Consider the following 11,670-nt stretch of genomic DNA (forward strand, 5'->3'; position numbering starts at 1 on the left):
CAAATCCACCCCCAAATTCCCCCTCCACACCCCAAATCCACCCCCAATCCCCCTCCACCCCCCAACTCCTCCCTCCACACCCCCAAATCCCCCAAATCCACCCCCAAATTCCCCCTCCACACCCCAAATCCACCCCCAATCCCCCTCCACCCCCCAACTCCTCCCTCCACACCCCCAAATCCCCCTCCACCCCCCCCAACCCCTCTCCACACCCCCAAACCCCCCTCCACACCCCCAAATCCCCCAATTCCACCCCCCCTGCCCATCCCAGGGCACTGATCCCACTGACTGTTCCACCCAGCACATCCCAAATCCCCCTTGGTGCAGGGATTGTTTATCCTGGGTTTGCAGCCCAGGTGGGTTCAGGGCATCACCCCAGGCTTCAAAGATCAGCTCCCAAATTTCTGCTTCAAACCTTCTCAAGGCATCAACACACACACAAAAAAAAAGCTTTAATTAAAGCAGTGAGGCACAAATGCTGCAGAGAAGGATGAAATTCCACCCCACAGCCACAAAAGGGACCCCCAGCCACTGACCCAAACTGCAAAACATCTGATTTTTCAGCAGTGATTAAAAAAAAAAAAAAAAAAAAAAAATAAAAATTCACGACCACCAACACATCAACAGCGACATTCACAAATGCCAGCAGGTAAAAACAGAGATTTTTTTGTCTCCTTACAATCATTTTCTGCCCAGTGATATGAGCACAATGCACTCTGCAGCCAGTTTTGTGCGTGAACATCCCATAATAATTTCCCAGGAGGGGTTGGTCAGAGCACCAGCCTGACAAGGACGGGTTTGTGCCACAGGGAGGATTGTCATGACAGGCTCTCAATCTCTTCCTTCAATATTTTAATTGTTTTTTTTTTTTTTCTGGTTTATTTCTAAGCACAAAAAAATATATATATATAAATATTTAAAACCCAACGTCAGAACTGGGAGGAAAACCCTGAGGAGAAAAAAACTACAAAAAACTCAATTTCTCACCACTGAATTTTTCATCCCTCTGGGGCACAATCAACACATTTTTTCTGCTTCTCAGAAATCCTGAAGGGTCCAGATTAATGCCTTGGTCCTCTCTACCTCAGTTTTATCAAATTACAGCTCTGGGAGTGTTTAAAACAACTAAATTTGAGCTCAAAATACCCAGATCCTCAAGCTCTGGGGTTGCTGAGCTCCTCCACAGCCAGTTTCCCTGCTGTGGGTATATCCAGCATTTATTTACACATTTAAAAAAACAAAAAGCAACTTCTGGGCTCCAGAATTGCTCAGATCACACCTGGGAACAGCAGCTCCAGAACAGCTCCTGCTCTGTACCCAAATGTTCCTTTTTTACACCCAACCTGAGGGTCCTGCCCTTATTGCAAGAACAGCTGGAGTGGGGTGAGATGGAATTTGGCAAAACACAGGTCAAGGGCTTGTGGGTGAGAAGTGAAAATTTGGGGTTTGGTGGGGATTTAAGGGTTTAAGACATGGCCACACAGAGCTGCACCACCTGTGCTCTAAACTCTACAACAGCTTAAAACTATCAAAGGCAGCATTGGGAACATTCACAGAGTATTCATAGGCAAGTTAAAAGCTTGTTGTGAGCCTAAAATTTGGTGTGTTATAAAGAAAAGTGATAAAAACCTTGTGCTTCCTGAAAGCCCTGCCCAGGAGCCCTGCTGATCCCAGCCATGCTCCCATTTTCTGGATAAAAACGTGCCCAAAATGCAGGAAAAATGAGAGGATGAAGGTGAGGTTGGGATGAGAAGGTAAAATAGGGCTTGAGGTGGGATTTGGAGCCCTGGAGCTGCTCCCAGAGAGGGGCAGGAGGGTTTGTGCCCATCAGGGGGTGCTGAGCTGGGTGTCACATCCAAGCAAAACTTCCCAGGGCAAAGGAAGTGGCTCAGATTGGGGAATTCACACCAGCACTCACAGAGGGAGAGTCAAACCCTGCCTGGAGCTCCCTGGAACAGCAAAAAAAAACTGAGTTGGAAATGGTAACAGAGAAATAAAAGCTCAGGGATTTGGCCTGGAAATGCCTCTTGCCAAGAAAAGCTGCCTCAGTGAGTAAAACCAGGATTATTTTGTCCTCCCACTGTGGTTAATTCTGGCACCTGGCCAGGAGCAAAGACGTGGGACACAACTCCAACCCCCAGGGATGTGCTGGCTTAGGAGTGCTAAAAGCAGCTTGGGAATTTCCCCACAAGAAACGTCCCCCAGCCATCCCAGCTGGTGGAAAGCAGACACAGAGAGGCTCTGGAATCACAGTTTGAGGCCAGGGTGGCTCCTGGTGCTCCAGGGAGGCTCCAGCCCCAGCTGCTGGCTCTGGAATTGCAGCTGGATGCAGCAGGAACCCCTACAGTGCCAAGGTGGCCATTCCCTGCAGGGAGAGGAGCAGAGGTCACAGCAGGGAGGGAGAGGGGGCAGCTCAGCACAGGGAGAGCTGAACCTGGACAGAGCAGCCCCAGGGAGCTGCTGCCCAGGGCAGGAACCAGCTGCATCCCTGGAGTGCATCCCTCCCATCCACACATTGGGATTCACACTTGGGAACCCCCCCAGAGCCCCCACAGTGACCATCCTGCACATTAACGACAATAAACACATAAAACTTTGATAAAACTCCTTCCTCTGCCTCACCCAGGGCCCAGCAGACAGCAGGAGCACACTCTGGAGCTCAGTGATAAATCCAGAGATTCCTGCAAAACCCCTGAGAGCAGGAACATCACCAGAGCTCAGCTGGGACCTGCCTGCTCAGCACCAGCCATGCCCTGTCCTGATCCAGAGGGGGACAAAAACCCAGTTGGAGCCCCTGGATCAGCAGCTCAGCCCCCCCTGAGCTCCCCCATCATCTCAGGGTTTATCCAGCACAAGATTCCTTCTGCTCCATGGCTCTGCCTGTGCCCAGGGTGGTTTCCATGCAGCACAAACCAAGAGAAATCCAATTTACTAACCCCAAAGAGAGCACAGCCAAGCTGCTTGCAGTGGCACTCAGGGGCAAGCATTTCCCTCTGGAGGCTGCAAAGGAAACAGAGAAGCAGAGCAGGGCTCAAAGTGCATCTTAAAGGAGACTGAAACAGGAGAAGCAGCAAAGCAAATGAGGGGGGGGAGTGAAGCAGCCCCAAAATTTGGTATTAGCCCAGGGCAGGTTTGTGTCAGAGCAGGAGGTGACAGAAGGCAGGGCCATCACTGGGACAAAAAGGATATTTGGAGTTTCTCCAATGGGGTTTTAGGCCAGAAGCAAAACCAGACCCAGAATTAACCCCCATGGCACTGATGGAAACCTGATCCTGAAATACTGGCACCAGAACTCCAGCTGGATGGGAAGGGGGATTTTTATGGCTTGGGGTTGGTTTTGAGTGGATTTCCTCCTTAATCCCATCCAGGCTGGATGATTTCCAGGCAGCAACACAGACCCTGCTCAAGGTGCTGTGCCAGAGAGCAGCAGGTGGGGAGGGGGACAGAGGGAAGGTACCACCTGGACAGAGACCCCCAGCTGTGGCTGCTCAGCCCCTTCTGGAGCCCCCAGGGCTGGCAGGAGCCCCAGCAGGGGCAGGGGTTTGCTGCTGGCCCAGGGGTGAAGCTGTTCCTCCTCATCCTCACAGGGCTCTGCCTGCTGGGGAGGTCCAGCTGATCCCACACAGCCACAGGGAACAGCAGGAATGGAAAGGGGGAAGCAGAGTTTAAAAGTAAATCCCACACCTGGTGACCCTGCATGGGAAACAACTCAATCCATCCTGGAGACAACAGGAAAGTGATTTTTCAGCAGTTTTACTTCCCTTTGTTTGGATTTGGTTTGTTTTGTTGTTGGTTTTTTTTTAATTTTTTTTTTCTCTCCACACAATCAATTTTTAGGGGAAAAAAGAAATCAGCAAATAGAAAACTCTCCCTTCTTGCTGTCTTTTCTGCCCCACAGCAGCTGTGTCACCCAAGCAAAGCAAAGAACACAAACAGCCTCCAAGGGGGCAGCAGTGATTTCCATGCAGGGATCACAGGGAATTGGAAAAGGGATAAATAAATCCCAAAGTGGGTTGGGCTGGAAGAACCTTTAAACACCCCCTAATCCAAGCCCTTGCTGTGAGCAGGGACAGGCTGGAAACCACACAAGTCATGCCCAATATCCCCAGATCCAAAAACCCTCCAGCCCCAGCTGCAGGGTCCCAGTTTGCCCAGTCCCTCAGCACAAAAGAATAACCAGCTCCCAGCCCAAGAGCTCCTCACAAAATACAACAAAAAAGCCAAAAAATGTACCAAAACCACCTAAAATCATGCATTCAGACTTCCTTTCTGCTCTCTAATTGTGGGAATTAATTAGAGGCAATCACTGAGGGTTTCCCTGACAGTCCCTTTGGAAAACAAGGTTTGCAAAGGATCTCAAAGATCAGCAGCTCCCCCAGATTCAGGGTGTGGTTCCAAGGTGGATGGTCAACAGTAATTTAAATAATGCTAAAGAGAGGATTTCAGAAAGAGAAAACTCATCAAGACAAGGAGAAAAACTTTAACCCTTTTGCCAAATCTTTCTGAAATTACCTATAAACACCAGCAACAAACTGAAATCTGAGAACCAGACCTGGAGTTTAAAATCTCTGCCCTAAATTCTGCTCCTTACAACAGCTCTAAAAAATATCCCCCCTGGCCTGGGAAGCTCTGATGCACCCTACAATGAATTCTGCTTATTTCTGAAGAGGATCCTGCTCACTGAGAGCCCCCAGGCAGTTCTAGCAGGTGTTTAAGAGGATTTGTGATTTATTTTGGAAAAGGTGGAGCCAGAGAGGAGCAGCAGAACTCACTGAGGTCAGGGAGGGCTTGTCTCGGTGGGTGTTCACTGCCTCCACATTCAGGGTGATTGTCTCCACTTTGCAGCCTTCACCCAAGAGAAAGAGAAGTTTGTGGGAGTTATTTCTTTAAAAAACAGCAGGGAAAGTGAGCAGGAATCAATCTCTTATTTATAAATGATAACACATAAATGTACAGTTCACCCCACAAACAGAATTTTGGATTTCACTTGGTGGTGTTAAGTGTGAGAGCACAGCCCTGAGTTATTTGGGCTGGACAGAAAAGCCAATTTTAATTGACTGCACCCCAAGTTTGGAGGCACAGCCCCCACAGGGAAAATCCAATTATTTAAAAGAGGGTCCAGGAGAAAAGACCCCCCAACACCCCCAACCCTCCAGAACCCTTTATAATGTTAATTTTTTGTATGTTAACCAGGAAATAACCTGTTTGTTTATTACCAGAAACTTCTAGAGCATGGCCAGGTGCTGCCACACATGGCCACAAACCTGCCCATAACATCCCAGCACAGGAATGAAAGTGAAAACTTGAAATGAAACAATTATTTACCATAGGCAACAGGTGTGAGCTTGAGAATGGTGTGGAGGGGGCAGCGCAGGTAGGGCAGCTCATCTAGGGCAGAAAAAGGTGTTATGGGGTCACCTGGGTAAAACAGCAGCAGGGATGTCCCTGCCCCTCACACAGGGGACCCACCAAACCCTTCCTTCTGCCCAAAATATTCCAGGATTGAATGGGAATTGTGCTGGGAATAAGAGCCAGGCATTGACTCAGTGAGAGAGAAAATCCAAACACAGCTGGGTCTGGCTCAGGGTGTCCAACACTTGGCAGGGATGGGTTAAAGGCTGGCTCAACCCTCTCAAAGGGCTTTTCCAACCCAAATAATTCCATAATTCCATTTCCAGTGCACAGGGCTGGGAAAGCACCTCAGCAGCAGCTGCCATGGGCCCACAGGAGATTCATTCTGAGCTGTATTCACAAGTTTATTAGAAGTTTATTAATGCCATTAAAAGCTTTGTGAAGCTCTAGTGGCACTCAGTGGAGCTTGCAGCAGCCTGGAACCTTCCAGGTGTGTGTGCTGTGCAAGGAATCAGCATTTCCCTGGGATGCTGCACTCCTGCCAACCCTGCCAGGCCACTGAGGCTCTTCAATTCATCAGAAAATACAATAAAAACCAGCCCCCTACACATTCTGTAAGCACTGCTGCTGAAACCAGGGCAGAAAAACAGCAGCAAATCCCCAGGGAGCTCCTGGCACTGCTGCAGTGCAGGGGTTAAAAAACTGAAACCACTCCTTTCCTCCTTTTTTAAACACCAAAAAAATCCACCCAGTCATTACAAACCTCCCCAAAAAGCCAGTGAGGGGACAGGAGCCAGCCCCAGCATCATCCCTTTATTTTTGTACCTGCACTCTTGTCAAGAAAATAAGCCAGGAGACACCTCATGACTGCCTGGTGGGAGATGACCAGGACATTTCCCTGCCTCTCCAGCTCCATAATTACTGGCTCCAGGCGTTGCACCAAGTCCTGGTAGGACTGGAAAACCAAACAGGAACTGGTCAAGGGGTTGTGTAAACACAGGGTTAAAGCAGAGGTGGCAATTAACAGAGTCACACTCAGGGAAAGAGCAGCAAAATGAGGAGGTTATGGGTGGTGTGGTAAAAATAGTGTTAAAAAAAAATAAAATAAATAAATGACCTAAAAAAAGGCAACAGCAGAAAGTGAAATTCAGGGTCAGAAGTCTCAGAGCGTGGGAGGGCTCAGATTACTGGTACTCAATGAGTGCAGTCAGGAAAGAAACCAAATAAAATAGTAAATGATTCACTGAAACAGTGAAATAAACCCAGAAATGGCTCCACACCCACCATAATTTTGTTTCTCAGTGGCAATTCAGGGATGCAGAACCCCCTCAGTGTGTGAGGGCAGATCCAGCAAGTGGCCAAATTAATGGATTGAAAAGCAGCATCTGCACACCCCACTGAGGGAAACCAAGAACCACCTCCCCCAAAAAGAGAATTGATCCCAATGCTTTCAGTCTGCATGCAAATATTGGCAGAATAACTAAGAATGGAGTCAGTTTTATCTCCAGAATGTTTGTTTCACTGCACTGTGGGCTGCTGTTGTTCCTTTAGGGTCCTCACCTCCCCTCCAGGATAACGATAAAGATATTTCTCCTGGTCCCTCATGGCAAACTCCTCTGGATACTTGGCTTCAATTTCTGCATAGGTCATTTCTTCACAGACCCCCTGAGGGAAGGAAAAACTGCTTACCACAAACCTCATTTTCAGCAGGGAGGGAAGGAAAAGCACAGGCTGAGATCAGGGATCCCTTCATGGCATGGAAATTTTAAGTGTTGCACCTGACCCAGCCCTGCCCCCCCAAGGTGGTTTGAAGAGGCTGGGCTTTGGTTTTTATCTCAAAACCAAAAAGGATGGCAAACACCAGGGATGAAAAATGAGCCCTCACTTCCCCAGCAACCAGCCTGCAATTTCCTGAGAGCATCAGAGTGGGAGAAGCAACCTTTGCCCAGCCAAAGGGTGTGACAGATGTCTGGGATGCTCAGTGTTATTTTCCTCCTCCACTCTCAGCCTTGTACCAAACCTCACCCTGGATGGCTGAGGATACAAAAACATGGCTATAAATCCCCAGAAAACAGCCTGGGTTTCTGGTGATTCACTGGGATTTCAACATGATTTCCCATGAGGTTTTTAAGCAGCCTGTCACTCACAGCATCAATCTCATTGAGGATTTTCCACTGCTCATAGAGCACCCCCAGGGACTCTGCTGTCTGGATTGTCCTCTTCAGCTGGCTTGTCCACACCTTCAGGTCCACAATCTCCTGCTCCTCAATGAACTTCTTCAGAGCCTGGGAGAACTGGGGACAAAAGCTCCAGGGAGGTTAGGGGGGGGTGATGCCTTTCTGGGCTCCCTGAAACAGAGGCCAGACAAAATGAAGGGAATAAAAAGCAGTTTATTTCTATTTATTGAAGGGCCTTCAGGTGCATTTTGGGCAGACAAAGCCTCCAGGGGCTATATCCAAAATGGACCATGGGTCACAGTTTTTGAGTTTTATAACTTTGGTCCATTTGCATTTTGGGATTAATTGTCCAATTACAGCTTCATGTCGCAAAGTCCCAAACTCCTGCTCTGCTCCCTTCAATTCACCATTATTTCTGCTTTTGGGGTAATGGTCATCTTTGATTCTCTGGCTGGAAAAGGATTATTTTATCCAACTACCCTGAGAAGAAAACTTAACACAAAGTTCAGAGTCCCACACTAAGTCAGCACAGAATCTCAGAAGTACAAAAACTAAATTTTAAGCCATCACTGCCTGGAGAAAAGGAGACTCAGGGGTGACCTTATCACCCTTTACACCTCCCTGAAAGGTGCCTGTGCTCAGGTGGGGTCAGTCCCTTTCTCCAGGCAGCTCTGACACAGTCTCAAGCTGCACCAGGGGAGATACAGGCTGGATATCAGGAGAAAGTTCTGCACTGAAAGAATGACAAAGTGCTGGAATGATCTGCAATGGGGAAGGGCAGAATCCCCACCCTGGATGTGATTAAACATGGATGTGGCACTCAGGTGTTAGGGCGGGGTTGGACCTAGTGACTCTCTGTGAATTGTGAGAATGGTGAGGATCAGGCAGGCACTCCAAGGCAGCCCCCCCAGCCCCCCCAGCCCCTGCTGGGGGCAGTACCTGCTTGCCCCGGGCTGAGAGCCCCGAGTCCCCCCCGATCCTGCCCAGCAGGTTGTACTCGCTCTCGCCGTGCCGGCACAGGTAGATGGTGCGGGGCTGCACGTGGATGTTCATCAGGTAATACACAATCTTGCTCTGGATGTAATCCTGCACTCTGTTCACCAGGAAACGCTGGCCCACGTTGATCACTTTGATGAAGGAAAGATCTCTGCAGTTGATATAAAATGAGAATGCCCAAGGGGCTGGTTTGGAAAATGGGGTTTGTGGAAATGAGAAGCTGCAGGTGGCACATGGCTGCTCCTTCTGAATGCTGTGCTTCAAAATCCTGCCCTGGAAGGGTGGGGAGGCTCTGGCTGCCACTGGCTGTCCCTGGAAGTGTCCAAAGCCAGGCTGGACAAGGCTTGGAGCAGCCTGGGATACTGGGAAGGTGTCCCTGCCCAGAAATGGGCTTTGAGATCCAACCCAAACCATACCATGACTCTGCAGCACACAGAGAAAAATCCCTTCAAATCTCCCTTGGGACCTGTGATTCACCTGCACACAGTCACAGCTGAGGAGAGCAGAGGTGCTGTGTGCCAAGGACAAAGGGCAGCTCAGGGACTGGCTCACTTGTCATAAGCATCCGGGTCCAGAGGCTGGTAGGTGACCTTGTAGCACTCGATCCTCTTCAGGAAATCGTCCATCACATTCTCCCGGTGCCTCTCTGGGTAGTCAGGGCTGGAAACTTTCACCTCCTGCCCAACACACAGCGTTTGAGTTAAGCAAGCTCAAGAGGGAACAAAAGCGAGGATGAATAACATTATTCCCCGATGAATAACACTATTGCCTCCTTTTGGAACAAATCCAGATTGTTTAACGCTGCCCCGAGGAAAAACCTGCTCCTGGAGAGGAAACAAAAGGCGACTCTTAAGGCACTGAAGTGCTTGGCCCTGACAAACAGGGCTGGCTCCAGCTCTGCCCTCCCTCCCTCTCCAGGACAGCGACTCAAGGTCACCCATTCTGGGCTCCATTCACTTTCCACATTCTCACATAACGGCATCTCTGGCTCTTAATAAACCTGCAAATCCCGGCTGCTTTTTGCCCAGGTGAAACGTGAGAGGGAGGTGCTTGCAGAGATCCCCACGAGCTCCCTGAGCCCGTGACCTTGCCCTGAACGCTGAGTTCCCCCAGCAGCCCAGCCTGGGAAGGGCAGCACTCACCAGGATATTGGCAGCGATCACCTCGGGATCATCACACACAGACTCCACGAAAAACACCTGGGGAGAAGGCAGGGAAGCACATTTCAGAGCCAAAACTGGAGAGCTCCTGCCCCAGGCAGCCACAGGGTCCCTCAGAACAGCCACTGCTAATTAAACACACAATTAAAGCACCACCTTGAAGGCGTTTTCCTTGGCAAAATTTAAGATCAGGTCCCGTCGCTCCCGAGTCGTGTTGGTCGCATCAAACACCTGGCAGGAAATGAGGAAGGAACCCTGAGCAAGTTTATCCTTAAACTTTTAAACCCCAGCCCCAAATCGGGTCTCCAAACACTCCAGGCAGCTTTGATCTGCTCTGATATTTTTAGTGCAGAGGATCTTACAGCTATTTGCCCACACTCCTCCAAGAGATAAGACTTCACATCTTCCAGAGCCACCAGGGCACAGCGTCTGCGGGACAGAAACAGGGATGATGGAAAGCATTCCCACAGCAAAGCTTCTGAGCCAGCAGGGAGGGATCCAAACACCTCCCTCCCACCCCTGCACCCTTCCAGGAGCCCCAGAGATCTCACCCTCACCTGTGCCCTGATGCTGAGTGTTGGGGCAGCCCCAGACCCCCACACCCATCCCCGGCAGGATCCCTGTGCTGGTCCCTCTCCCTCCCACAGGCACTCGGGGTTATTTTCTACACTCAGGGTAATTTTCTGCTGCTCAGACTGCAGCCTGCCAAGACCCGAGTGCCCCCAGCCCTCCCTGGCCGTGGCAGGGACTCACTTGCGGATTTCCATGGCCTCTTTGTTGTCGTGCCTGAAGAAATCGTAGGACTTGTAGGACTTGACAGCCTCACGCCGGTACACCCCTAAATTAAACACTTGAGACACAGCAGAGGAGAGAGAGTGAGGGCATTTCAGTGGCAGGGGTCACAGCAGGGGCAGGGATGTCCCCACACCCCCCTCTCCCCACCTTTGGTGGGCACCCCGATCCAGTTGAGGTAGCGGGTGAGCTTTTTGGACATGTAGGTCTTGCCCCGCGCCGGCAGCCCGATCATCACGATCAGCGTCGGGGAGTTGGTCATGTAGGAAGCCCATGCTGCAAAAAATCAAATACAAACAAACCAAACCCACCCCAAAACAGCATCAGCGGCGCTGCAGAGCATAAAGTGAGAGCAGCCCAGCGCCATCCCATGTCCCGGTGGATGAAGCGGCTCCCGCATCCCAGGACGGGATGTGTCGCGTTGTGTCCTTGCCGTGGCTGAGCCGCTGTGACCCCTCTGCGCTCTGCCCGTGTTTGTGGGTGAGGCGCAGCGGCAGCACCGCTGCCTAATGCGGCTTTTAGCGCTAAAAGCATTCACCGCCCGAGCAGGAGCCCTCAAGGGCGAACCAAAGATGCTTTTAACAAACCGGTCACGTTCTCTCGGCAAACAGCCCGAGCAAACTCCGAGAGCGGCCGCGGAGAGGCGGATCCGGGGGGAAAAGCAGGGGATGGGGATGGAGGCAGCAGCCGGGAGGATGGGGACGAACGAGAGGCACACGGGACCGGAGGGAGGGGACAGCCAGGACGGGGGTGCGAGCTTGGGGACAAACGCGCGCAGCCGCATCCCCCTCCCGCTATTTATTGCGTTTTTTAAGGACGCGGGACGCGCATCCTCCCGCCGGGCCGGGGTTACTCACAGCACTGCTTCTCGCCCGCCCTGCCCCGCGGGGCCCCGGCGCAGCCCCGCGCCGCCGCCGACATGGCTCCGCGCCGCTCTCCGCGCCCCGCCGCATGCAAACCGCATGCAAACGGCCGGCGGAGCCCGCACACGGCGGGGCGGGGACGGAAACCGGGTCCCGGGCACCGCACACGCGGGAAAAGGGGCGCGGCGGGGCGGGAAAACGCGTCAGGCGCGCGGGGGCGCGCGCTGTATGCAAATGAGGACGGGAGGGCGGGGGGGCGGGGCCAGAGGGGAACGGGAGCACGCGCGCGATGCAAATGAGGTCGGACGGTGACGAAAGGGGAGGCGGAGC

General features: G+C 51.4%; 2 protein-coding genes across 2 annotated transcripts in view; one reads left to right on the plus strand and one right to left on the minus strand.

Annotated features, from left to right (window-relative positions):
* LOC306812590 (specifically androgen-regulated gene protein) overlaps positions 1-11,670 on the plus strand; it is a 92,555-nt gene that overhangs the window by 66,477 nt on the left and 14,408 nt on the right. The window lies entirely within an intron of this gene.
* On the minus strand, positions 2,857-11,577 carry PFKFB2 (6-phosphofructo-2-kinase/fructose-2,6-biphosphatase 2). Its single transcript, XM_079327310.1, has 14 exons — positions 11,335-11,577; positions 10,628-10,753; positions 10,439-10,535; positions 10,048-10,114; positions 9,842-9,916; positions 9,668-9,724; positions 9,078-9,202; positions 8,469-8,676; positions 7,500-7,646; positions 6,913-7,017; positions 6,178-6,307; positions 5,326-5,388; positions 4,773-4,846; positions 2,857-3,000 (listed from the first exon to the last, which is right to left on the minus strand). Exons 1-14 carry the CDS (start codon positions 11,396-11,398, stop codon positions 2,974-2,976), a joined length of 1,365 nt encoding a protein of 454 aa, XP_079183436.1. The 5' UTR covers positions 11,399-11,577; the 3' UTR covers positions 2,857-2,973.

Source organism: Erithacus rubecula (genome assembly GCF_903797595.1).
Source record: "Erithacus rubecula genome assembly, chromosome: 26".
In the NCBI taxonomy this organism is placed as follows: domain Eukaryota; kingdom Metazoa; phylum Chordata; class Aves; order Passeriformes; family Muscicapidae; genus Erithacus; species Erithacus rubecula.

Coding starts and splice junctions, on each gene's coding strand:
- PFKFB2 (XM_079327310.1), bottom strand. CDS start 11,398: ATGTCGGCGGCGGCGCGGGGCTGCGCCGGGGCCCCGCGGGGCAGGGCG. Junction 7,647..8,468: donor TCTCAGCCCGGGGCAAGCAG/GTACTGCCCCCA, acceptor TTTTGTCCCCAG/TTCTCCCAGGCTCTGAAGAA. Junction 4,847..5,325: donor GCTCACACCTGTTGCCTATG/GTAAATAATTGT, acceptor TCTTGGGTGAAG/GCTGCAAAGTGGAGACAATC.